General features: G+C 43.3%; 1 protein-coding gene across 1 annotated transcript in view; it reads left to right on the top strand.

Annotated features, from left to right (window-relative positions):
- Positions 1–2919: 2919 nt before the first annotated feature.
- TRIP4 (thyroid hormone receptor interactor 4) overlaps positions 2920–27520 on the top strand; it is a 39364-nt gene continuing 14763 nt past the window's right edge. The window contains exons 1-11 of the mRNA XM_080980400.1: positions 2920–3061; positions 6224–6390; positions 6679–6815; positions 10272–10493; positions 11697–11775; positions 12530–12659; positions 14569–14784; positions 15743–15866; positions 17438–17625; positions 21346–21470; positions 22297–22388. Coding sequence (XP_080836526.1) covers positions 2973–3061; positions 6224–6390; positions 6679–6815; positions 10272–10493; positions 11697–11775; positions 12530–12659; positions 14569–14784; positions 15743–15866; positions 17438–17625; positions 21346–21470; positions 22297–22388 — 1569 coding nt within the window. The 5' untranslated portion in view covers positions 2920–2972. The remainder of the gene's footprint in view (positions 3062–6223; positions 6391–6678; positions 6816–10271; positions 10494–11696; positions 11776–12529; positions 12660–14568; positions 14785–15742; positions 15867–17437; positions 17626–21345; positions 21471–22296; positions 22389–27520) is intronic.

Here is a 27520-nt window from a genome sequence, read left to right as displayed (position 1 = left end):
TAGTAAAACTGAATTGTTGCGTTGCAAAATGATGCATGTCTAAAAAGTGTGTCATCAACATGAAAAGTTTGGAAAGCTTTGTCCTAGTGAAATTCCAAGGAGTATTCAGAGCGGGGTGGTTTTCAGACTGTAGTGATATGCTTGTAGGGGGGTAGAACCCAGGGGTGGAGGAAGGGGGTGTGGTGGGTGCAGGCCGCCCCGGGTGTCAACACTGGGGGAGGGGTTGACAAAATGCTGGGTGGCACTCACAGCGGGCCCTAGCCATGTGTCTCCTGCCCAAACGGTCCGCCCGCTGCCTTCTTTTGCCGCTGTGTAGAACTAAGACATACAGTGGTACCTCAGGTTAAGTATTTAATTCATTCCGGAGGCCCGTACTTAACCTGAAACTGTTCTTAACCTGAAGCACCACTTCAGCTAATGGGGCCTCCTGCTGCTGCCGCCGCCAGAGCACAATTTCTGTTCTCATCCTGAAGCAAAGTTCTTAACCTGAAGCACTATTTCTGGGTTAGTGGAGTCTGTAACCTGAAGCGTATGTAACCTGAAGCGTATATAACCTGAGGTACCACTGTACTGAAAATGTGGTAATGGTAAACTTGCTTCCCATTCATCTAAAATGACTTTGGAGTCTAAATTTGCTTGCTACATTTAGCATATGAATACAGTACTGTAGTAAATGTTGCTTACTTAAGATGTATACATTTGTTCCAAATTTCTTTCAGCTCCTGTTTCAATAGCCCATTCTATACAGGAAAAGTACTGTCATATCTCAATGTGTGACATGCACAAAATAAAATTGATACGAATTGGCAAAAAAAGGATAAAATAATGCTTTTGTCTTTTTGAACTTTACACACCAGCACGTAACAATAATATTGCTTTATAGACTGGGCTGATTAGAACATGGCCAGAAAGCACTTCAGAGCAGTGAATCACGAATCAAGCAGTTACTCTTTGTATATGTAACAGAGGAGGTGTACAGCCATTTTACCAAGTGGCACAGGCAATGCTTTGAAATATATGAAGGGAAGGAAACCACAGGAGGCCTCCTTTTTCCCCTGCTGGTGTTGCTGCTGGTTTCAAGGCAGCTCAGCCCACAGATCACTGTCTCCTTTGTGTATGTGGAAAAAAAGAAAGGCAGTTGGAACATCACACGACACAGTGCACCATTTCCCCCCTCCTTGCAGAATATGGAAACTGCTTGAGCAGAACTCTGAGCCTATGGAACTGCACCAGGGTAAGAACTTGTGAGAATGGCATCTCCTTCTGTGGGATTTTTATCCCCATTTTCTGCTTCCATTTCTTCATTATCTATACATACTATCGCCTGTTCTTTTCACTATGTATTTATCTTATTCTTCCCCCTGCCACATTTCTTTGTCTCTCATTTTCTTTCCTGCACCCACTTGCCATGTTTGAACTTTCTTCTAACTCTGGGCTTGTCCAGAAGACAAATTTACACATTCCCACTTTTACATATCTACCCCTTCCCTGGAGCATTGTGGCCCTGAGTCTTTTGCACGGGGCTCCAGATTGCCTCCCCCTACACTTCCTTTTAAAACTTTTAAAAACAATGTTTTCACATTGCTGACAAGGCTGATAGACATGCTGCAAAGCACAGTGCCCATGAGACCCCAGCCAGCCACCATCTTAATGTACTCAGAGACCTACATTTGCGTCTATACATACAAATTAGCAGGTGCACATTTTATGCAGGATTTATGTCATGGCCTTAGATCTTTTAAGTAGCTAGGCAACAGCTCTGTCTGTTAGCAGGAAGGACCATAGCTCAATGGTAGAGTATCTGAGGTCCCAGGTTCAATCCTTAGCACCTCCAAGTAGGGCTGGGAATGTCCCCTGCTGCCCATCAGTGTAGACAGTGGTGAACTAAATGGTCTGACTTAGTATAGGGAAGCTCATTATACCCCTCCCTCACTTGTCTTTGTTTTCAAACTTCCCTCCTGGATCCGTGTTATGAGAGAGCATAAACAAGATCATGATGGACATCTTCATGTGAACCTGTTTTGAATAACTATAAAGCCTAGGTTTGGGGCTCGCAATTCCTAACAAATCTGAATTCTACTCACACAATGCATTGGCAGGAAGCAAGAAGAACGGCAAGAAAATGATCTAAACGTTATAAATGACTAACATCAAATACATTCTTATAACGTCACATGTATGTTGATAAGAGTTTGAATTGGCAATGACTAAGCACTGTAAAGAGATTTTAGGATCAATGACATTCTCAGTTCTGGGGGGGGCAATGAAAATGGAAAATGTCATGCTATTATTAGAAATGGGACTGACAATAAAAATGTCATCTGCAATCCTGGCTTAACAATGAGGATTTTAAATAAAATCGGAAAACTGGGTAAAATTTTAGACACACCACCTCAGAAGGGATAGTGTAAGCCTGGAAAAAGACATCCCAAATGACAAATGGTTCACAGCATATTCTCTTAAAGGAAAGGCTAAGCTGGGGCTTTTTAGGCACACACACTTAAAAAAAAAAAACTTCACTAAAATCCTGTGAGATAGGTTTAGGATGAGATGGGATTACTGGCTCAAGATCACCCACCCAGTTTGCTTCCTGGCTTAGAGAAAATGAGAATCCTAATCTCTTCCACCCTTATCTATCACTCTCTCACCTAGATAAACCAAACTTTGCTTATGTTGGGATGAGAGGTACAGCTGGAGAATTTTAAACTCTAAGTAATGGTCTTCTAGTGCCCGCCGTCTTTAGGATCTTTTTCCTAAGACGGTCCTGGGACCTGACGGCGCCACTGACGACTGCTAAGCGGACCCAAAGATCTGTTCTTCCGGATTAATTCAGAACCGGAACTATCGATGCACAGCCCTAGTTACAAAGCCGAGATTGTTCGGCATTGCACCAAGTTGCCGCCGGCTTACGGAGAAGGTGCACCCGCTCTTTCCTTCCCCCAGCACCGAGAGGAACTCGGGCAGAAGCCGGGATGGAGGCCGCGGCTGGGGCGCTCGTGTCGTGGTGTGTGGGGCAGCTGCGTGGCGGCTTCGGGCTGGACGTCGGCGAGGAGCTTGTCCAGTGAGCTGAGGGGAGAGGAGGGAAGGGGAGGGGGAAAGAGTCGATTCGCCGAGCCGGTTACCCCGCGCGGTGGTTGTGGAGAGAAAGTGCTGCCGACGTTGTGGCAGGGAGAGGCGAGTCGCCCCCTTTTCGCCTGGGAGGCGAGCGACGCTAGGCCCGGTGGGGCTCCTGTGCCTTTAGCACAGGCATAGGCAAGCTCCGGCCCTCCAGATGTTCGGGACTACAATTCCCATCATCCCTAGCTAACAGGACCAGTGGTCAGGGATGATGGGAATTGTAGTCCTGAACATCTGGAGGGTTGGAGTTTGCCTATGCCTGCTATAGCAGCTGTAGGACAGGCAGAAATGCCAATACAGTCATACCTGGGGTTACAGATGCTTCAGGTTGCGCGTTTCCGGGTTTTGGCGCATGCACAGAAGCACTAAATCGCGCTTTGCTCATGTGCAGAAGCGCTGAACCACAACCTGCGTGTGCGCAGACAAGGTGCTGCAGGTTGCAGACACTGTGGGTTGTGAATGTGCCTCTCACATGGATCGCGTTCGCAACCCGAGCGTCCACTGTACAGCCACCGGAGTTGACATGTCTGTTATTATTATTATTATTACAGTGATGCCTTGGTTCTCAAACTTAATCCGTTCTGGAAGTCCGTTCCAAAACCAAAGCGTTCCAAAATCAAGGCGCGCTTTCCCATAGAAAGTAATACAAGACGGATTAATCCGTTCCAGACTTTTAAAAACAACTCCTAAAACAGCAACTTAACATGAATTTTACTATCTAATGAGACCACTGAGCCATAAAATGAAAGCAATAATAAATGTACTATACTATAAAACAAATAAGACAGCGTTGCAGAAGATAAAAATTAAAATTAATTTTTTTTCTTACTGCACTGATGATAGTCATTGCTTGGATGTGGGGGCTTTTATCCATTTCCGCAGTCACACAATCAATCAATCAGTAGCTGAACTGGGTTCCACATGGTCACAAAAACAAATTAACCGAAAAAGCCTCAAAAACAGAAACACAAAATAAATAGCAAAAACAATTCCTAGCAAATCTGAATTTAACCCACACAGTGCATTGGCAGGAAGCAAGGAGAATGGCAATAAATTGATGTAATCGTCATTAATCACTATTTTCAAATTTTCATCAAGCAAACAAATAAAACAATTTTCATAAGTTCCCTTGGACTAACCCCCTCTACTTTTGTGGGTCTTTATGTTAACTTTTTCTCCTGCACCTTCTCTGTTAATCCAATTCTATTTAATCTCCAATAAAACCATAGTCCAACTTTTAACTACGAGTGTCATTCCAATCCTACTAATAATTTTAATTGTTTACAATGATTTTTTTAAAGATAAATTGTATATTTCCCCCATTATTGAAATTTTTGGGATTCCTGATTCTTCTGGTCAGCTTTGCTGTTTCTGCATAGTTCAGTTTAATCTGCCATTCTTCTCTGGAAGAGACTGCCTGCTTTCCATCTCTGGGCTAATAGTGTCCAGGCAGCAGTAGTCACATACATAAAAAGTCTCTTCTGGTCACTTGGAAGTTTGGCACTTACAATTCCTAAAAGAAAATCATCTGTTTTTTTAGAAAATGTTATTCTAAGGCCTGTCGAATTTGTGCTTGTCCTGTTCAGTTAAATCTATTTACTTACAATAATAAAATCCTGGCAACTTTTGCTCCTGGCCTGTAAAAAGTACTGTTAAAGTCCAAACAAGAATGGGTCTTCAGCTAAGATTCCTGCATTGCAGGGGGTTTGACTAGATGACCCTTGGGGTACCTTCCCACTCTACAATTTTATGATTCTAAGAATAAAGTTACAATTACCGTAGTTCAACAACAACAACAACCTAGTTAGGAGATTACTGTAGATTGCATGCATGTGTCTTCGATTTTATATGCTACTTGTTCAAGTAAGGAGGTCCTATGGATGACCATTTATCACAGTCAGACAGGAGAAACCAAATGTATTTCTGTTTGTCTGTGAGCAGTTAAAGGCATAGGAACCCAGCAGGGTGGGAGAGCATAAGCATGTGTCAGCCCTAATTGAGTGATACTGATATTTTGAGTTGACAATGGCAGCTGTTGCCAGTCAGTTAGTATAAAGAATATGGACAATATATCTTAAGTTAATTGTTACAACAAATGCAGTTATCGAGGAAACGAAGGACCCACGCTGAGATGGAAGTCTCAAAGGATGAAAGAACTTTATTTTATGTATATGCAACATTTACTTTTTAGTAACATTTTACTTTCTATATAACATATTTTTGTTAACCGATGGGTGGTGTATTTCCGTTTTAATTTTGTGATGTAATATTCAAATTCAATTATGGGGGGGGGGAGACAACGGCAGCTGTTGCAGCTGCTGCATATATCTGTCCTGTAAAGTGCTCCACCTGCTGATTTCTGCAGATCAAACACTGTTAAAAATACAGGCAGAGGCTATAATGGCTCCTTCTCTCTTCTCCCTCCCCCATCTAGCTGACAACCCTGTTGGCACCTCAGTTCCTAGGGCACCACTGCTTTTGACTGTCTCTTTTTTTATCTAGGAGAAAAAAAATCTTCATAATAAATCGTGTTTTAAATAATAGGATAAAAAATAATAAGAAATCAATCTTTTAGTACAGCAGCGTCCACACGTTGAAACTCCCTGCCTATTAACATCAGGGAGTCACTTTTCCTATACACTTTTTGGTACCTATTTAAACATTTTTGAAACATTTTTGTTTATGCAAGCCTATTCAGACATAGAGAAGTTACATGTATTTCTACTGTTGATTTTAATGCTATCTTGAATGCGTTTAAATACTCACTTTTAACTGTTTTATCAAGAATGTTTCATGTTATACTTTGTAAACTGCTTGGATGTTTTCTTGTAATCAAGTGGTCGATAAATTTTGTTAAATCAATAAGAAGGGGGTGCACTGATCTTTCTGAATGTGGAGTTTGTATATTATTTCCTGATGCATTTAGCCGTAACTCTAATTTGCTACTACGTTGTCTCATTTAGTTTTTTATTTTGCCCCAGTGCCCTTAGAAGTCTCATTATACAAATAGCATGTTGAGAAATTAAGTAGCAAAAGCATTTAGCCCTCATGTTGTCTTTTGAACAAAGCACTCCTAGAAGCTTCTGCACATTCTGTTCCTTTATAGATATATCTTGTCTATTGAGGATGAGGAGGAGATTCGAGATTACGTCACTGACCTAATCCAGGGGGCAGATGGCAAGAAGAAGCACTTTGTGGATGAGCTGGTAGCCAGATGGCAAAAGTCCTGTCAGCCAACTTCTGACCCTTTGCCAATATATCGGAAAAAAGATGGTAAGTGGGAGTATAATGAGGCAGTAAGTAGAAGAAATAACTCTTTAATCGCAAGATTGCAGCATTTTTAGATTACCACTGAATCCAGTTGCATTACTGAAAAATATGAGATCTTAATCTGAATTGTTCTTGGTGCTCCTCATGAAAGGTGCTGATGGTAAATTGTTGCACATTGACTTGTGCTGATGGCAAGTGATGTGGTGCAGAGAGCAAGTGAATGTTACAAGGAGAAGGGGAGAGGAGTGGCAGGAGCTATTGAATTTTTCTTTACTGTACATTCTCTTTTAGATAGCTCAGAGGTTCTTCGGCCAGGAGACCAAGTCAAGAGGGGAAGACGCAAAGGGAGAAACAAACAGGAAGCACCTGTTCATGTTGAAGCTGAACAGCCTGTAGAGGAAGTAAAAACACCACTAGATTTAGCCAAGGTAGGTGCATTTGTTGTCCACCATTGGGTCAGATTGACTTTGTGGGTGCTTTATCCAAAGACAGAAGCCTAATCTTCAAAACAAAAAAGCAACGGTTGTAATTTTTTACTTGAAGAGCATAAAGGGGCCATTGTATTTCAGTTGTGGGGACTGATAAGGAGTCTGCTATTCTGAGAGTCAAATGTTTCATCTTTTATCATGGAATGCACGAATAAATCTGTCATCAGTGGTCAGAATCTTTCCACTTTCTTTCTACGTGCTTTTTAAGGACCCAAGTAGGAAAAGTTAAAAAGGGAAATCACCTGAAGCCCAAATCAGAGTTCAAGGAGTTCTGACTGTTGATTTCTTACCTACTTTTCTTGTTGAGAATTTAAACAAATATTCAAAGTCAGTGTGTGCTGTTCCTTTTTCTTCTGTGGCTAAAAATACAAAGGATTAATGGCATACTTTCTCATTTAGACTGCTTTGTTTGTCTCAAAGTCTTCCAGAGTGTGCAGTCCATGCTGTTTTCTCTCAAAAATATTTTCCACTCACCCGGTTTTCCAAGTTGTGTTTTTTTTTATTTTAATGATATTTATTCAAATTTCAGAAACAAAAAATTACATTGTTAAAGAAAAAAGAAACAAGGGAAAAAATAAAAAAGAGAAAAAACATACAAAATACAAAGTACAGAAAAAACAAAAATAAGAAACACTTAAAAACAAATCAATCCTTCCGTATCTTACATTTTATTTCCTTACTTCCCTGACCTCCTCTCACCTCCCTTTTTTGTATTCCAGTTCAATTGGTTAATTCAGCAATTCCTTTCCCTCTTCGTTTTTGTCTTAGTCCTTTAACATAATATATTATAGCTTTAGATTCTCACTTATTAACAATCCATTTTTACATACACCTTTAAGACATTGCTGCTAAAACCACTTCATTCTGACATCATTCTAACATTCATTAATTTTGCAATATTTCTGTAAATAATCTTTAAATTTCTTCCAGTCTTCTTCCACCGACTCTTCTCCCTGGTCTCGGATTCTGCCAGTCATTTCCGCCAGTTCCATGTAGTCCATCACCTTCATCTGCCATTCTTCCAGAGTGGGTAGATCTTGTGTCTTCCAATACTTTGCAATAAGTATTCTTGCTGCTGTTGTGGCATACATAAAGAAAGTTCTATCCTTCTTTAGCACCAATTGGCCGACTATGCCCAGGAGAAAGGCCTCTGGTTTCTTCAAGAAGGTATATTTAAATACCTTTTTCATTTCATTATAGATCATCTCCCAGAAAGCCTTAATCCTTGGGCACGTCCACCAAAGGTGAAAGAATGTACCTTCAGTTTCTTTACATTTCCAACATTTATTATAATCGGGCAAATGATAGATTTTTGCAAGCTTGACTGGGGTCATGTATATCATTTTCATAATATTCTCTCTTAAGGCATTGCATGCCGTAAACTTCATACCTGTGGTCCATAACTGTTCCCAGTCAGCCATCATTATGTTATGTCCAACATCTTGTGCCCATTTAATCATAGCAGATTTCACCGTTTCATCCTGAGTATTCCATTTCAACAGCAAGTTATACATCTTTGACAAAATCTTAGTTTTGGGTTCTAGCAGTTCTGTTTCTAATTTTGATTTTTCCACCTGGAAGCCAATTTTCTTGTCCGAATTATATGCCTCCATTATCTGATAATAATGAAGCCAATCTCGCACTTTGTTTTTTAGTTTCTCAAAACTCTGCAATTTCAATCTATCTCCCTCTTGTTCCAGAATTTCCCAATATTTCGGCCATTTGGCCGGTTTTCCAAGTTTTGCTGACTTGCAATAACATTAAAAGTGGCGAGAGGGTACAATTTAGCTGGATCAAACTCTGAGGTGGTCTTTATCTGCTTCCCTTTCTCTCCTGGAATCCTTCTAACAGGGCGGGTGGTAATAGATAGCCCAGCTAGAGCAGGCCCTAATGTATTTGTTGCCTGCCTGGCCAGCTCCCTCTCTCTCCTAGAAAGCTTTCCATGGGGTCCTTTGTGATGGATGGCACTGTAGTCTCAGCAGATCTCTTGGCAGCTGAATAAGTGTTGCCTAATCTTTTACCATAAAAATCACAGGAATAAAGCCATTGAAATGGATGAAGTGACTACTGTTTCCAAATAGCTGAGGCATTGGTTTTTGTGTTCAGATTTTTATTCACAACGAGAAATATATATATAGTATGCCACTGTTTCTTTTATTGAATACAGTGGGAACACTTGTGACCAACAGCTTTAACACACAATTAGGCTTTTGTCTGCAAATTTCCCACCATTTTGATTCTGCACATTCACACTAACTTTTTTTTAAAACACAATTTATTAAATAATTCACACCCTGTTTTCCAGTTTGTTCAAAGCAATTTCCTGTGCATATTTAAGTACAATTTTAAAAATCGTATCGGTACATTTTATGAAAGCCTAGCAGACCCATTTGATAAAATGTAATCCAGATCCCAATTAGGTGCTCCTTTACTTCATCCTCTCCAATGGCCACCTGTAAACTTTCGTTAAGAAATCCTTTCCTGTCTCATAGAAGGTTCCCCACTTAACTAAACTCACCCCACACTCATACGATGGACACCCCACCCCATAGTCAACCTTTTGGTTTCCTTGCTCTCTCGCAACTGGCCACCAGCTTTCTGACAGATGCACATGGAGTGGGTGTTGCTCGCCCTCCCCTCTTCTGCCAGCCAGCATATGGACTCATGGGTCTTTTCAAGGCAATGGGAATACAAAGTTCTGCCCCTCACAAATGAAGTAAGAACAAAAGAAGAGCCTGCTGATCAGGCCATTGGCCAATCTAGTCCAGCCTTCTGTCCTCACAGTGGCCAACCAGATGCTTCTGGGAAGCCCATCAGCAAAACCCGAGTGCAACAACACTCTTTCCACTTCTGATTTCCAGCAACTGGTATTCGGGGGTGTATGGACTGACAGTGGAGGTTTGTTTGGCATTGTGAGGGCCATGCCAACTTTCTTCTTTCTCCCAAGTAGGGTGCCTTAAAGATCTGTTCATATCTCATGAAGGCATAGGACAAATCCTTGCAATCAAATCTCAGAAAGTTGTTTGTATGGTTCTGTGCTTGGCAGAAATAGTTCTGCTGCCACAATTCCCTATTCTCATAATGATAATTCGATGATACAGATGACATGGCTTCTCTTCGTCCTGCATGATAAAGTAAGTTGATAAAGTTAAGCTAGACATAACTGGAAGACTTCCCTGATAGGTGGGGCATAAAAAACTTGAGTACCAAACAAACTCTGCAAGAGGGGACAACAAATTAGGTACTTTTGTCCTGAGGGAACCTTCCGCAATCTTTACATTGGTCAAAAAGAAGTGGAAAAATAGATAAGGCATTCCAGTTCAGAAGATTCTCACTCCAGTTGTTCTCTGAAATGTGTTTTCTTCTCCCCTCCTGCAACACCTCCGCATAACTTAGGCTCAGGAGATAAACAGTGGTAGCTCCTCCTGCAAGAAGAAGGCAAAATACGTCAATTTGTACACGAAGGAGGGTCAGGACAAACTGACAGTCATGCTCCCAGGACGTCACCCTTGTGAGTGCCTGGCTCAGAAGCACAAGCTCATCAACAATTGTCTGACATGTGGGCGCATCGTCTGTGAGCAAGAAGGCTCTGGGCCTTGCTTATTCTGTGGGACACTGGTATGTTAACAACCTCCTGTATATATTTGTGTGCCCCTCAGGTTCTACCTTGCTTAATTATATCAGGTTAGCACTATATTGTTCAGTATCTTGTGTAGTGCACTAAGCTATCTCTGTTATACTTCTCAGGGAAAAGAGGAAAGACTTAATCCCTCTTTGCTGTTCAGATCTAAATCTCTCATCAAAGAGAGAGCTGCTTCTCATGTGACATGGATGCATGTTCTTAGACCTTCTTTTGAAGTTTTATTCTAAATATAGTTTGCCTCGCAGACATAAGCTGATTTAATGTCCCGACATCTTGCTTTGAAACTTCATAAACCAATACCATGAGAAGCAGTTCCAGGACAATTACAAGGGCTGTCATGGAAGCTGCGTTTCAGAACTCCTGGTGGATTTTGATCAGGGAGCAGGTGAAAGGTGGAGTTCAACGGATTAACCCCACCTAGCAAATTGAGGTACAATCTGAAACGGGAGCCATGGGAAGCAGACAAAGACAGGAGTGCACCTTGAATCTCCTTATGGCTACCCTTTCATATATGCACAGTGCTTAGAAAAAAATTAGGCACTTGATAACAGGTGTTATTAACAGTGTGTAGAAATTTCATTTTCTGGATCTAGATGGCAGCCTGTCAGCAGCAGATGGGGGGGGTGCTGCTTGACACCTTGTGGAGTTATTGCCACTCAGTGTAGACATCATTGGGCTAGAATCAGCAGTGGCCCAAATATGTATTTGTGGGCCCACTTCTTAGTTTATTATCATGTTTTCAGACGGTGCTAGTGCTTTTAGTGTGACTCACCTTAGCTCAGGCTATGACCCCGTATTGGGTTCTGACCAATGGGCCATTTGAAGAATAATGGGCTAGATGAGGATGGGGGGCTTTGGATGCTTGAAAATTGTGAGTCTTGGACCCAAACTATTGGGTGCAGGTGCATCATCTGGAACATGGTGATGTTTTAGATGCTACTATTCTGTATAAAACGGATACTATGATTATTTCTGTGTGTTTCCAATGTGTGTGGTTTTTAAAATTGTTATACGTATTGCTCATTTGAAATGAGATGAACCACCTTAGGCATAATTCTGTAGGAAAGCGGCATACAAGTCAGCAGATGCTGCTGATGAGCCAACCGTAGAAGGCAATTGCATGGCCATGTGTTCCTGCATGGAGAGAGCAGATCTCATAGTTCTCCGTTCTCTTTTAGGTGTGCACAAAAGAAGAGCAGGATGTCTTGCAACGAGATTCCAACAAGAGCCAGAAGCTGTTGAAGAAGCTCCTGGCAGGTTAGTAGCTTATTTGGGGGCGGGGGGGGGGGGAGACTTGAACACAGACCTTGTTTACAGGATCAGAGACTTTTGCTAACTTTAAAGATTTGCAAGAAGGCAATCCTTTCTTACACAGGTTAGAGTATTTTAAGTTTTATTTAGAAGGGTAGCTAAAAGTGTTCTGTCCATAAGTTGTTTTAATGCCACTTCCTTCTGGATAACCCTGGCTGGGTTGGACGTTGCACTTGCAGTGGTCTTTGGTGGCTGTTGTCAACCATTTTTATTTGAGTGACTTGCTTGGTCCCCAACTAAATGCACTTTCAGAGCCAATCAGAGACCTTTAGAAGTCTGATTTGGATTGAAACCACTTCCTCTGCTGAGGGGGAAATGAATGCTTTATTTGCCACGGATCCAAACTGATCCCTCCAAATGGAGCATTTGTTCCTCTGCATAAGAAGTGGTTTGGATTCTCTTCCTCATCTTATATCAGAAGTGGGCAGCAAGTAGCAAATGGTTACCAGCCCAATTTTATGTGGGTGGCAAATGTGGGTGAAAGGGGGATGGCTTTGCCCACTTTTGGCTCTGGTCCGCATCCCCCACCAGCTTCACCCCACCCATGTGCCAAGGGAATGCATCCCTTGACAGATGAAAAGATTCCCCATCCCCTCTTTGTGTACGGGCAAGACTATGCAGAAATTATTCTCAAAGTGCCAGGTGGATGTGTAAATTGATGCATGGAGTGCAGGTCGCAATGAACTCTTGTGGATTTCAGGCACTGAGAGTTCTGGAAAGGTGGATATAAGTGGCAAGGACATACTCCCCCGCCAGGAGTCTCGACTCAAGGCAGGTCTGGAGGTGGCTGTGAAGCACAAGGACAAGCTGTTGGAGTATGACAAAACAAGGTACGTGACAGAGGGAGTTAGACATGTGTCTAGATCCAAAGACTTCCTGAGAGGAAAGATCCTCCAATCCTTCTTTATGAGCAGCCTGAACCACAAGCCGAACTCTCTCTGCTAAAGCTTTGAGGACCAATTTCCAATATTAATATTTGCAGTTTCCGTCCTTGGCCCTGTTCTTGCACTTTCTCTTGTATAAAGCACACGTGTTTCATTTTTTACTCAGCAGGTTGCTTTTGACAGAAAAAACTCGAGGTTTTCTTTAAAAGCTTTGATGTGAAGATTCCCACTGTGCCAATTGCTGAATCTTGACTAGCTGGATTTGCCTTTTAGCAGGATAACACCAGCAAGGGGGTGAATTTGACAATTTCAGATCCTCAGATTGAGAGAATAGAAACTGCCTGCTTTGCTTCTGTCCCTAGCATATGTGTGAAGCAGTGTTCATTGGGTCACCTTTGTCCCATGCTGTAGACCAGGGATGGGGAACTTGTAGCTCTCTAGATGTTGCTGGATTGCAGCTCCTATTAAACCCAGCTGCCAGACTTTGGGCTCTCACATTTCAGCGGCACCCTGTGTGATGTTAAAATTCAGTCGTTGTCATTGTTGTCCTTACACTCCATTCTACAGCATAGTTGTGGCACCCCTTGCAGCACGGCACCCAGTGCAACTGCAGCAGTTGTGGTACCTTAAAATAGCCTCTGCCACCATGGCCATCTGAAGGCAGCCCTGTTTAGGGAAGCTTTTAATGTTTAATAGGTTATTGTATTTTAATATTCTGTTGGAAGCCGCCCAGAGTGGCTGGGGAAACCCATCCAGATGGGCGGGGTATAAATATATTATTATTATTATTATTATTATTATTTATTATTACTGCCCCAGGGTGTGGTCCAAAGGCACGTGAGCCACTGCCTTCCTGAAGCTATGCAGGATTGGGTCTAGTGAGTTTGTGTGGCCTGGGAACCACGTGTATGCCAGGAAAAAGGTGGACTATAAATGTAAGAAAATAAGTAAAGGAATATAGGACTTGTAGTATCTGACATCAAAGATCATCTCTGTGCTATATGGCAAGAAGTAGTGTGCTAGTGTGTTTAGGGAAGTCTTTAATGTTTTCTCTTTTATTGCCTTATTATTATTATTATTATTATTATTAGAACCAAACATTCTGATCTCCCTTTAGAGAGTTCCCATCCAATTTCTCTTGAATCCAATGTGCACCCACAGATACTTTACTTTACTTTACTTTACTTTACTTTACTTTACTTTACTTTACTTTACTTTACTTACTGATGCTGTCATGGGCTGTTAGGTAGTAATAGCTTAGTGGCAGATCACTTGCTTTGCATGCAGAAGATCCTAGAAGGTTCAGTCCCCAGCATCTCCAAGTAGGGCTAGGAGACAACCCCGTCTGATACCCTGAAGAGCCGCTGCCAGTCAGTATACCTGCAGACAGAACCAAGCTAGATGGACCACTGGTCTGACTCTGTATAAGGCAGCTTCCTATGTTGCCTGACACCTGCAGATAAAAAAGGGATCAGATAGCATGTGATGGGAAAGACCTCTCCCTGAGCCCCTGGAGAGGGCTGGGGTATTCCCCCCTTTTGTCTTGAGAACTGCAATCCCTGTTGCAAACTACATGTAGGCACTGAGCAAGATGAAAGCCCGAAGTTGGCAAGGCCTTCCTTCCTTCCTTCCTTCCTTCCTTCCTTCCTTCCTTCCTTCCTTCCTTCCTTCCTTCCTTTCTTCTCTCCACTTGCATGAGAATAGGCTGAGAGCTGCATGAAATGAGCATGAGGAGCCACAGGTTGCCCACTCCTGAAGCAAACTTTGCAGGGCTAGAGGAACAAATCAGTCCTTTGTAATGACACCATGTTTCCCTCGGGGCTGCTGGGTGACCGTCTTCTGGTTTTCATGCTAGCGCGCGCCGAACTCAAGTCATCGATGACGAGTCTGACTACTTTGCTACCGACTCCAATCAGTGGCTCTCGAAACAGGAGAGGGAAGTACTGGAAAAGAGAGAGAAGGAGCTACGGGAGCTGAGGCATGCTTCTCGACTCTCCAAAAAGATCACAATCGACTTTGCCGGACGGCAGATCCTGGAGGAACAGGGTGGCATGGCAGACTATCACAGCAAGTGAGTATCATGGCACAGTAGGTCAGGGTGGTGGGTTCACTTTTGACAAAGAGGAAAGCTTGATGGCTCCTTTTTTGGTCAAATGGATGTAATGTTTGAGGCTGGTCTTTCCCCCTTGTCTCATCCTTCTCCCCTTTAGGAATAGGACTTGTAGTCATCTAGTTTGCTTTTACTGTTGATGGCCTTCTCACTTCCACTTCCTGTTTGGCGACATCACAGTCACAAACAAGGATAGAGTGTGTGTGGAATTGAACAGATGAGGCTCCCAGGATGGTACTTCTTTGCGTCTTCTCCTAGTGATGAATGTAATAGCCTGAAGTGAAACAGAGCAGGGCTTGAATCGCGGCGCTGTAAGGATTTGGTGAAGTACCCTAGCCTCATTCATCTTCATCCTAAATGCACCTCCTTGGAACGTTTTTCATTATTAACAATATAAACTCGCACGTAAAATATTTAAGGTCAGGGTTAGTTTGCTAGGACCCTTGCACCAGAAAAAAAACTGGCTTACTGAGTGGTCATTAAACTTTTCCTTTGAGTGAAAAGAAGAATTGCTTTGCTGAATTAGGTCATGGTCTGTCCATCTAGTCAAGCTTTCTGTCTCTAACAATAGCCAGTCACGTGCTGCTGGAAAGCTCACAAGTGCTGCATGTTGCTGACCATCCCTTGTCGATTGTTGAAATCCTACAGCAGTCAGAGGGTCCATTAATCTTTCATGGCAACTGGTGCATTTCATGAATTGGTCTTTTTATCACCTCACCACTGACATTGCAATTCCTATGGTGGAGGTCTGCTACAGTTGTGTAGCCAATGCACCTATGCATGGTGTTTCTATCTTTCTCCAAGCAAAGAAGTTTCATTTAGCAAAGAAGGTGAAGGGAGCCTGGAAAGGCATTTTCAGTTGGACAGGTGCAGGGTAGTTTGCAAAAACTAATGTAAAACTGGTTGGCTCTCCTTGCAGATTGGATGAAACAATTGAAGCTATCAGTAGGGGAACCTTGACCAAGCCAAAGCAGAACCCTGAAGGAAAATATGAAGAATCCGGAGTCTTGGTGAACCCAAACCTTCTCCAGCCAGCTCCTGTGGTCAGTACTCTTCCTCCTTAACAAAATTCTAGATCTCAGATGGGGAACCTATGGTCTTCCAGATGCAACTGGTGTTTCAAAGCTAGTACAACACAGCTTCAGCCAGCAAGTAGTTGAAAGGGTGGTACACCAAATATGAAAAAAGCACAAGTATTCATACATTTACAAGCAAAGGGGCAGTTATGTCCATATATGGCAGTAATCCTGTCACTAGCTTCTTCTAATCACAAGGCATAGCAACTTTCTTATCTTTGCCTCCTTCCTTTGTCCTTAACAGCTATAGCATGAGCTCACGCACAACTGTCGCTCTGTCCTTTTCTCACAACTTTCACATTCCGACTTTCACTCATTCAACCTTTCTCACACACATCTCTTTTAATTTTTTTTTATTTCTATAACTTATACGACAGTAGAGTCCAGCAATGCACAGTTTGGCCATTTATTCTCTAAATAGAGTTGCTTGAGCAAGGGCTTTTTTGCCACTAGTGAGGCAGAGAACCAGCCATGGGGTCTGTCCACGGTATCTCCTGTTGGAGGCCTAGTGAGGTTTTCTTATGCTTTTGTATATGTTGGAAGCCACCCAGTGACTGGGGCAATTAATAAATTGTTATTATTCCTGGGCAGCAGGATCTTCTGGCACAGTGGAACCTCGGGTTGCGGATGTAATCCGTGACGGAGGAACGTCCGCAACCCAAAGTGTTCGTAACCTGCAGCGCCGCATCTGTGCATGCGCATGACGCGATTTGGTGCTTCTTCTGTTCATACGCGAAGCGCAGTTTGGCGCTTCTGTGCATGCACAAGTGGCAAAACCCGGAAGTAACCCTTTCTGGTACATCCAGCTTTCCCGCAGTCCGCAACCTGAAAAAACATGTAACCCGAAGTGTCTGTAACCCGAGGTACCACTGTAGTTGCATGGGATTGTGTATGCTTCCCCAGATCTTCAGGGTCCTCATTGGAGGATTACTTGTTGAGGTTTGAGTCTGGGCTCAGTATAAGAGTCACAAGCAATGCTGTCAGCTGGAACCTGATAGGATTCTTGCTCCGTGCTTGCAGTCATGGGATTGGTTTTAATCACATGATGGTGTATGTTTTCATTCCACAGAGTGGGAAGTGGGACAGAGACAGGATGTTTATACTACTGTGTTCCATGATGTAGGACTATTGTCCTTTGTTCTTTCTCTTTGCTGTCTGATGAGAAAGAGGAAGGAGCTGAATCAGAATGCTCCAAGTGTATTATATGTAAATAAAGTAGTTTAGCCAAAATGCTGTGCTGCTGAGTCTGTTACGCAAACTGCTAACACTCTGAAGGATCCTTAAGTCTGCTGATGCCTCTTGGTATCAGTCGCTGTGGTGTTCGGGCTAGAGGAAGCTTTTGAACTCCCGAATGACTGACCAGGAGGGAGAGAACATGCCAGTCGGGTATGTGTCTCTGCCAGGGTCTTACACATGACTAGGACGATCCTGATAGAACCTACAAGCTACAAAACACATGAGACACACTTTCACGCCTCCCTGCTTTGCAGTTTAAATGGAGAAATGTTAACCTTTTTGTATGTTCTTCTTGTTTTTAGTGGGTGGAGCAGACTGGTTTGCTCCTGCACAGGAAAAATATCCCTTCTGCAGAGGCTGGAAGCGAGGCATGTTTGGAAAGAAGTCGTTTACGAATTCAGGACCGAGAGATACAGGAGATCTCGGATGATGGCTGGTGCCTTAGCATGCATCAGCCTTGGGCCTCATTGCTGGTCAAAGGGATCAAAAGGTAAGCAGAAGACCTGAAACTGGGAGCATTTGAGACAGGGAGCAGCTTGTTTAAGGGAAACCCTTGTGCAGTTATCTGTTGAGGATGATTTTCCCTTAAATGGAGTGGCCTGTCTTATCTAATGAGCGTTATCCAGAGCCTCTTAATTTTCTGTGACAGTAACTGCAGTGTGTAAATAACAGGGGCATGAAGCACTTTTGTCCTTGCTGCAACATAAGAGACACAAGGAGAGCTTTCACTTGCATAAATATTCCTTGGGGCTTAATTTTCAGTAAAGGCTTATTCATGTAATAGAGGGTGAAAGGAGTCTAATGCATCAGCTAGAGCACTGAACTTAGACCTGGGGACAGGTTTAAATCCCTGCTTGGGCTGTTTCACAGGGGTGCTGTCAAGATAAAAGGGCTGGGAACTGTCAGCTTCTTGGAGAAAGTGTGTAGTAAAATTAAATGTTACATATTTTTGAAAGGATCAGCTTCTAGTGATTAAATTTGACCTATACTTACTGGCTTCTGGCCTTAAAATTTTCACTTCCCATTTCAAGTGTTAGGTGGCAGTGTTTTCCTCTATTCCTCTGGGTGGAAAGGAAATAACCTTTTGAACAACTGCTGTATTCACTTAAATGTAGATCAGAAGACTGAGGGTTGTATCTATTGCTAGTCCTACTCAGGGCAGATCTGTTGAAGTTAATGGCTATAACTTAGTCATACAGGCTGTGACCATTTTAGGTGGCTCCAACTGAAGCACAGGTCCTTTTGGACCTGGAGGAGGGCAGAATGGGGGTGTGGTGCAGGGCTTATGCATGCTCTGCTGACATGCACAGGAGCTGGGAATGGAACCCCTGCACAAAATGGTCGTTGCCTGTATTTGCTAATTTCAATTGGACTTCTGTTACATTAGATACAATTCAGAGTATTCAAGTCCAGGTATGGTTGCAAAATGAGTTGTGTTAACCTTGAATTTATTATGAGCCAGCATTGGAGACAATCGGGAGGTTTCTAACGCTTGATGTTTTAAGATAAGCTGTAAGCCGCCCAGAGTGGCTGGGAAAATATTCCTTCCTGTAGCACCTTAAAGACCAACTAAGTTAGTTCTTGGTATAAGCTTTCGTGTGCATGCACACTTCTTCAGATACACAGTGTGCATGCACACGAAAGCTTATACCAAGAACTAACTTAGTTGGTCTTTAAGGTGCTACAGGAAGGAATTTTTTTATTTCGACTATGGCAGACCAACACGGCTACCCATCTGTAACTGGGAAAATATTATTATTATTATTATTATTATTATTATTATTATTATTATTATTATTTTAAACCACTTCTGATGTGATCAGATTGCTGCTTGGCTGTGGAGCAAGCTAAGTGCCATTGGGCAAGTCCCTGTTTCATGGCCTAAGCTGCCTCACACAGTTGTGGAGCAGGTAACAAGGGCCAATGCCACCTATAGCATCTTGAGCTCCTCAAAGAAAAGAAAAGGGGTGATAGAAATTTGATCAGTTAATATGGGGACTACCTCACTTCTTCCTTGCTGTATTTGACGCCTGTGCTTTTGTCTCCATAGAGACTTCATGGCTCTTCCAAGCAGTCTTGGGCTTCAGCACCTCTTTTGCAAGCTGACTGTTGCTCAACTCACTCTCTCTGGCCCCCATCCCCACCATACTTTTAAAGTACCATCATGTCACTTTAAACAGTCATGGTTCCCCCCGCAAGAATCCTAGGAACTGTAGTTTAAGCGTGCTGAGAATTATTGGGAAGCCCCTATTCCCCTCTCAGAGGTCTAATTCCCACACTTACTTGGGAGTAATAATAATAATAATAATAATAATAATAATTTATTATTTATTCCCCAGCCACTCTGGGCGGCTTCCAACAAAACACTAAAATACAATAACCTATAAAACATTAAAAGCTTCCCTAAACAGGGCTGCCTTTAGATGTCTTCTAAAAGGTCTGGTAGTTATTTTTCTGTTTGACATCTGATGGGAGGGCGTTACACAGGGTGGATGCCACTACCAAAAAGGCTCTCTGCCTGGTTCCCTGTAACTTGGCTTCTCGTAGTGAGGGAACCGCCAGAAGGCCCTCGGCACTGGACCTCAGTGTCCGGGCAGAACGATGGAGGTGGAGACGCTCCTTCAGGTATACTGGACCAAGGCCGTTTAGGGCTTTAAAGGTCAGCACCAACACTTTGAATTGTGCTCGGAAACGTACTGGGAGCCAATGTAGGTCTTTCAAGACCGGTGTTATATGGTCTCGGTGGCCGCTCCCAGTCACCAGTCTAGCTGCCGCATTCTGGATTAGTTGTAGTTTCTGGGTCACCTTCAAAGGTAGCCCCACATAGAGCGCATTGCAGTAGTCCAAGTGAGAGATAACCAGAGCATACACCACTCTGGCGAGACAGTCCGCGGGCAGGCAGGGTCTCAGCCTGCATACCAGATGGAGCTGGTAAACAGCTGCCCTGGACACAGAATTGACCTGTGCCTCCATGGACAGCTGTGAGTCCAGAATGACGCCCAGGCTGTGCACCCGGTCCTTCAGGGGCAGTTACCCCATTCAGGACCAGGGAGTCCTCCACACCCACCCGCCTCCTGTCCCCCAAGAACAGTACTTCTGTCTTGTCAGGATTCAACCTCAATCTGTTAGCCGCCATCCATCCTCCAACCGCCTCCAGACACTCACACAGTACCTTCACCGCCTTCACTGGTTCCGATTTAAAAGAGAGGTAGAGCTGGGTATCATCCGCATACTGATGAACACCCAGCCCAAACCCTCTGATGATCTTTCCCAGCGGCTGCATGTAGATGTTGAAAAGCAAGTGAGAGCCCAGGGGTCTGAACACTCATCCCCCGCCACCACTTTCTGGACACGGCCCAGGAGGAAGGAGCGGAACCACTGTATGACAGTGCCCCCCAGCTCCCAGCCCCTCTAGACGGTCCAGAAGGATGTTATGGTCGATGGTGTCAAAAGCCGCTGAGAGATCCAGCAGAACTAGGAAACAGCTCTCACCTATGTCCCTAGCACGCCGGAGATCATCGACCAGTGCGACCAAGGCAGTATCAGTCCCATGATGAGGCCTGAATCCTGACTGGAAGGGATCCAAATGGTCTGCTTCTTCCAGGCGTGCCTGGAGTTGTTCAGCAACCACTCGCTCAATCATTCAAGAGAATGATTGTTAAGCCACTCTAGAAAGGAGAGTGATCTTGTGCTCAAATTTTGCATGCGGGTTTCCCGCAGGAATTTGGGTGGCCACTGTAAGAACAGGATGCTGGACTTGAAAGGGCTAATGGCCTGACCCAGCTGGCTCTTCTTTTGCTCATATGTCGTTGCCGTCAGTATGGCGAGACTCCAGGATGAGTTCAGAGAACGTCAGCTGTGAAATAAAAGTAAAAAGTTTGTTTCTGGCAGTGTATTGTAGCTGGGGGGAAATGTGTCAGCAGTTTATGGATAAATGGGGAAATGTATAAACTTTGGTGCTTTGAAGATCATTATTCCTTAAGCCGGTCTCTTAATGCCTGAGGCCCTTTCATGGATTTTCAGCTTGCAACTTTAATTCTGTCACTAGCGCCTTCCTTTTGAAAGGACTGTCTGTGCCAAGGGTGCTTGCCTCCCCCAGAATATACAACTTGGATACTAAAATGGCAATTCAGTGTTCCCTGAAACATGTGGGTGCCAAAGAAGGCATACCTCCTGGAGATTGAATCTGTTTCTGTTCCTCCCTCTCCAGGGTAGAAGGCAGGACTTGGTACACATCACACCGGGGTCGATTGTGGATAGCAGCTACAGCCAAAAGGCCATCTCCTCAGGAAATCTGTGAGCAGGAGGCTACCTACAAAATACTGCTTGGGAAAGGTGAGCCCCCCCCCCCACCTCTTAAGACCTTTGGATTGCCTGCCCTTTTACCTGAGTCAGGGTGTTTTTCCTTGGAGGCCAGCTGGCTAAATGAAAATTAGTTTGTGGGCTTCAGAGTGGCTACTGCTATACATGTTCTGGTTATTTATATAGTGCATATATGTGTACATAGATTAAAAGAATGAGAGGACAGGTCCCTGTCTCCTAAGGGGCTTACAGTGTGAAAACACAACTGGGGTATCAAAACAGGGCCATTTGCTATGCCAGCTGTGGATAATGAAGGATAAAGTTCAGCAACGTCTGGGGACGCAAAGTTGAAGAAGTCTGCCATAGCTTTATTCTCCTGCCACTGGCTCTTTTCTCCTTTGCCTCACATTTTCCTTTTCTCATTCTCATTTTAAATACTGCAAGAACTCAAATTCTTCAGTCTGAATACAGCATTTGAATTGCATAAAATGTGTCCTAGCCAATTAGAGAGTTAGAGTGCTTCTTGCCAGTGAACCTGGACCGAATGTAACATTTGACCTTAGATAATACCTCAGCAAGGCCTGGGGCTGATCTTTGCACTGGCTGGAGGCATGTTAACGGAGCAGATTAGAAGGCCTTGGGAGACCGAGGTCCTCGTGGAGAAATGCTTTCCCCAGGATCAGAAAAGCTTCCCTAAGCAAATGTACTTTTGTCCAAACCATGAAATTAGCTGTATAAAACAGTGTGGAGAGAGCTCACGCAAGGCACTCGAAGGCTAATCAAGACCATGTGGAGAATGGCAGGGCGCTGCATCACATGTCTGAGCTTGCCTAACAATTTTCTCTCCGGCTTGCCATAGATTTGGAATTTCCCAAAGATTATCCCTCTGGCTGCCTCCTTGGCTGTGTGGACTTGATTGACTGCTTGTCGCAAGAGCAATTTAAGGAGCAGGTGAGTTAGCACAAAAAAACACACAAAAAACTGCTCGGTTTTGTGAGTGTTGAAGCTGGAGAACATTATTTGGCTGCCTTTGGCAAAAATGAAGGTCTTTCTCCTTCCTCTCCCCAGTAGGGTGGCAAAATTATGCTACTGCTATGATTTTCCTGACTGGAGGTTTCCAAAGGGGCTGTGAGTGTCCCTTTCAAGTTCTGCTGCTTCAAGCCCAGTGTTGTGTATTAGGTTTTCACTTTCCAAGATTTCAGGCTGAGGTCTTTCCCATCATTTGCTGCTTGGTCCTTTTAGGCCAGGGAATTGAGACTGGGGACCTTCTGCATGTGGCGTGTGTGCTCTGTGGTCTTCCCTCTAAAGCACAGGTAGGCAACCTAAGGCCCAATCACCTTCTTAATCTGGCCCGCAGACGGTCCAAGAATCAGCGTGTTTTTACATGAGCAGAATGTGTCCTTTTATTTAAAATGCACCTCTGGGTGATTTGTGGGGCCTGCCTGGTGTTTTTACATGAGTAGAATATGTGCTTTTATTTAAAATGCATCTCTGGGTTATTTGTGGGGCATAGGAATTCGTTCAATAATTTTTTCAAACTATAGTCCGGCCCACCACATGGACTGAGGGATGGTGGACTGGCCCACGGCTGAAAAAGTTTTCTGACCCCTGCTCTAAGGCAACAACCTGTTCCTCTGGTAGAGTTGGGCAGGCACCAGCAGCTTGCTTTTCCAGAAACGTAAGAGAAATCACCATAAAACAAAGAGTATGAATTAAAATGTAAAGCAAGTCTTCAGCATACAGGCCACAGGTTTGTTGCAGATGATACCTCTTGGATAGATCTGTTCTCGAGCTTATGGTGGAAGCAGAGGCGGTGGGGGGGAGTGTCTGACTGTGGGGGGCGTGCGTGAACTTCTCAACCTTGTGTGTGGCTTTGAGCGTCACTCTTCTTTCTCAGAGCCATGTCAGTTGTGACCTGTATTTGTTTAACCAAATCAGCCCTGAGTCAGGGAAATCCCTTTTTGAATAGGGCTCCTGGCAACCAGTTGGTTGGTTATTGATTTACAGAGGCAGCTGCAGCTAGGCCAGCACACCTAGTAGATTCATAGCAGTCCGTTGGCAGGGAGGGAGATCTTTCTCTATCAGACAAAAGCAGCCGCCACTGCTTGTTTACCCATGTTTGGTAATGTTCTGCATAGAAGCAAAATCTTCTGTTTGTGAACTCAGAATACTCAGTAGTTAAAATGCATACCCACCCACACCCTGGTGTTTCATTGACAGTTTTCTCCGAGGGAGGCTCAGTAAATGGCCTTTGTATCTGAGCTTCAAAGGATCCCCCTTACTATCACATTCCTGGCCTGTATTTAATAGGTTGTATGTATCTAGTAATGGAATATCTGGTTTTCTTTTGTTATGAGTTATGTATTTTGTGTTTTTATGTTGTAAACCGCCCTGTGATCTTTGGATGAAGGGTGGTATATCAATTTAATAAATAATAATAATTGTACCTAAACTTAGGCCCCTCCTGCAGTGTACACTGATGCCACTTTAAACAGGCGTGGCTTCTCTCAAAGTATCTTGGGAACTCTTGGTTTCTTAAGGGTTCTGAGAGTTATTAGGAGACACCTTTTTTCCCCTTCTAGAGCTGCAGTTCCCAGAGTGCTTTCACAATCGATTTCTCTTCCCAGTGAAATCTGGGAAGCGCAGCTCTTTGAGGGGAATAGTGTTGCTCCGTGATGGGAGTTATAGTTCAAAACACCCAGAGGGCACCAGGTTATGGGAGGCTGGCAAGAAGATCAAGCTGACCATGATGATTCACCTGGAGAGGTCCTCTAGAGTGGGAGAGCCTTGCACTGTCCTTCACTGCTTCCATGAGTAATGGTTTGGGATATGGCTGCATTGGGTTGAGCTCTGCAGAAAGAGTCTTTAGAGTGGCTGAGCAGTGGTGTAGAGCCAGGCATGGTGTTGTCACAGCGGGGAAACCTTGTTATGTTCCTGGACCTCACCTGTGGGCATGTGACGCAACCGCTTTACTGAGGTTAAGCAGATCTGGGTCTGGTCACTGCCTGGATGGGACGCCATGATTGAGTTTCCTGATTGAAGGAAGGCAGCAGGATGTCAGTGTGCTAAAGAAATGTGACACAAATGGTTGGCTGATAACACATGTAGGATTCCTTCAGATGTAGCAAAACTTTCTGAAGTCTTGCATTCTTCAAGCCAGGTTATCTGACTTTCAGGTTATCTTCTTCTAGGCAGCCAGCTCTTCAATACTGACAGACCTACCTGTTACAGGTGTTTATAGAAAGCAGGGGTGGGACCCCAGCCCAGGCCTTTAGCTGGGTGCAGCTTGCTGCTGGATTTCACCTTGTCCTTCTGGGTGCTCTTGTGTCAGTTAGCTGTTGTGTGGGCAGCAGCTGAGAGGGGAAAAGGGCTTTGATATATAGCAAAGTGTGCACACTGCCATTCTTAGAATTTTTCTGTGGAAAATACTAAGTTGCTTTTGACTTTTATATGGTCAGGGCAAATAAAGGGTGTTGGGGAGGATTTGTTGTTGTTGTTGTTATTTATTAAACACACTTTGTAAAATAAAGTCTATGGAGGAATGGAAGGTTTAAGAATTAAATATATGTTTCTGCTTCCATGGGAAATACCTATATGTTTTGTTGTTTTTTTATTGTTTTTTTTAAATACTATGATTTTCAATTTTATACATTTCAACAATTTTCCTATCATTTTAATATTTCAAGACTTGACTTCCTTCCCCCTTTTTCTGCAGTTCCTTAAATTTATTTTACATATTCTCTGCACATCCAAATTAATTTAATTTACTCTTTAATTTGTTTGCTTTAAATATATACTCTTACGAAACTGCAGGTTATTACAATAATCCTGCCAATGTTCTTATCTGTTTACAATTTGTAAATATTCCATAAACCATTTCCATTCTTTTATAAAAAAGTTTGCTATCTTGATTTCTCCCCCCCCCCTTTTTTTTTTGTATGCCATTTCTGCATATTCCATCAGTTTGTGTATCCATTCTTCTTTCACTGGGACTTCTTCTTTCCATTTTTGGGCAAGCAACATTCTTGCCGCTGTAGTCGCATGCATGAATAGATTTCTATACAGTTTGAGTAGTTCTGTCCCTATAATACCTATATGGTTAAGGGTATGAGATGGTGTATGACTCTGGCCCATTCCTGGAAGGTGTCCCCAATAGCTTTCCACTGGGTAATGTGGTCCTCAGACGGCAGAAGACTCTCCACTCCTGATATAAAGCAAACCTTGATCTTACCTGTGTGCCATAGCATAGGGGAAGCTCTGTTGCTCTTAATGATGTGCCTTCTGCCTCTTTGCTCTCTTCTTGCCACCAGAGGGACACCCAATACTTTGCAGTTTATTTACTCAGGAACTGGAGGACTGCTAGCCAAGCTCCTGGTCTCCTGCCAGTCGCTTCAGCTCCCTTCCCTTCCTTATCTTCCATTAACTTGAAACCAAACAGCCTAGCCATCATGGAAGGACACCCAACCCTCAGGTGTTATAAGAATCCAGTCAAGCCCAGAGATCTGATTATTTGAGAAAATTCTCTTTATTTGAGAGGGGGGGAGAGAGAGAGAGAGAGAGAGAGAGGAAAAGTAAGGAGGAAGGCAATGAGTGTGCACAATAATAAAAAGGAAATAAAACATTACACCAGAGCATTGGTCTGGCTCTTGGCTAGCGAACTGGTGACTCTCCAGCTCTTGCTAGACTCCAAACAAATAAATCTCCCAGCAGTGGAGGAGGTGAATAGAATATAAGCCATTCCACATTGGAAGCCAGAAGGCTGCTTTTGAAAATGAGAGGCAAATATATTAATATGCATCCGTTTTTTAAAAAAGTGTCACAGCAGAGCTGCCCAGCATCTTGATCAGAGGTAGGAAATTGGTGCTTTTGAGCTGCTGCTGGACTCCGGTTCCCATCTGCTCCAAGCTACATGGTCCATAGTCAGGGATGATGGGTGGGGTAGTCTTAACATCATCTGTAGGTCCATAGATTCTCTACTGCAGATCCTGATAACCAATTGACAGTTTGTGTTAGAGAAACTGGATGCTAGTTCAGACTAGTTTGCTTTACTCTGCTTCTCAAACAAAGCGTACGTATGTAATCTATAAGGACTTGAGTCCAAATATAAATCTCCACACCACACTGCCACATCCCTGACCATCAGCCATGCTGGTTGAGGTTGGTGTAAGTTGAAGTGCCACAGGTTCCCAGTTCCTGCTCAACACAGGTCAGTCCTGTGGATCAGTTTCTGGATGCACGCTGGCCTCCCTCCTCTAGCGCAACTGTTGGATAAAACAATGCAGAATGCCAGAAAACTCTAGCCTGCGAGAAATCATATTATGTGCTTCTTTCATTAAAAACGACATCATTACTTCCTGAAAAGGGAGCAGATTGCTTCCATAATTTCATTTCAGTAGCCAACATATATATTTTGAGAAAATGTCTCTTTCACATCATTTATGTATATTCAGTCACATCTCTATGCCCGTACATACAGAGTTAAAATAGATAATACCTCTATATTTTTTCTGTTCGTAAGCAATGCCATAAATAATACATGTCAGTGTGGCTAGATATTCTCAGTATCTGGTCTGGTTGCCTTTAATTAAAAGCATTTTGCCTGTTTTCAGAAAAAAGTGTGCATAAATCACACCCTTTTCATTAATTACATATAGAAGACAGCTAGCAGCTATCCAAGAGGATACACAGCTTTCAAGCAATGAGGAGGCCATTTAGAACCGATGAACAAAATTGAAACAAGAACTAATTATACCCGTTGCTATCCATGTACATTCTACACACTAAGGTTTTATTTTATTTTTAAACTAGATAGCTGTGTTAGGACAAAAATCCTAAAGTAATAGTAGGCAGCACCTTCATAATGCCCAACTGAAATATTAGGAAGAGAGCAAGCTTTCAGGTTCGACAGAACTCTTTGTCTAAGCAAAACAAGCAAAAAAATGGGGGCAGGTGGAATCAGTATGTTAGACTAGATGCAAAAAAAGGCCTAATTTGCACCATGTTGGGTAAGTCTTAATTCCCCCTTTATTGAAAAGAGGGATGGACAGTTGAGGGTGATGCCCGATAGCATAAATTCCAGAGCT

The sequence above is a fragment of the Podarcis pityusensis genome, assembly GCF_964106645.2.
Source record: "Podarcis pityusensis genome assembly, chromosome: 14".
Taxonomy (NCBI): Eukaryota; Metazoa; Chordata; class Lepidosauria; order Squamata; family Lacertidae; genus Podarcis; species Podarcis pityusensis.
The sequence above is the reverse complement of the archived record's forward strand: the minus strand, read 5'-3'. Positions and strand labels throughout refer to the sequence as shown.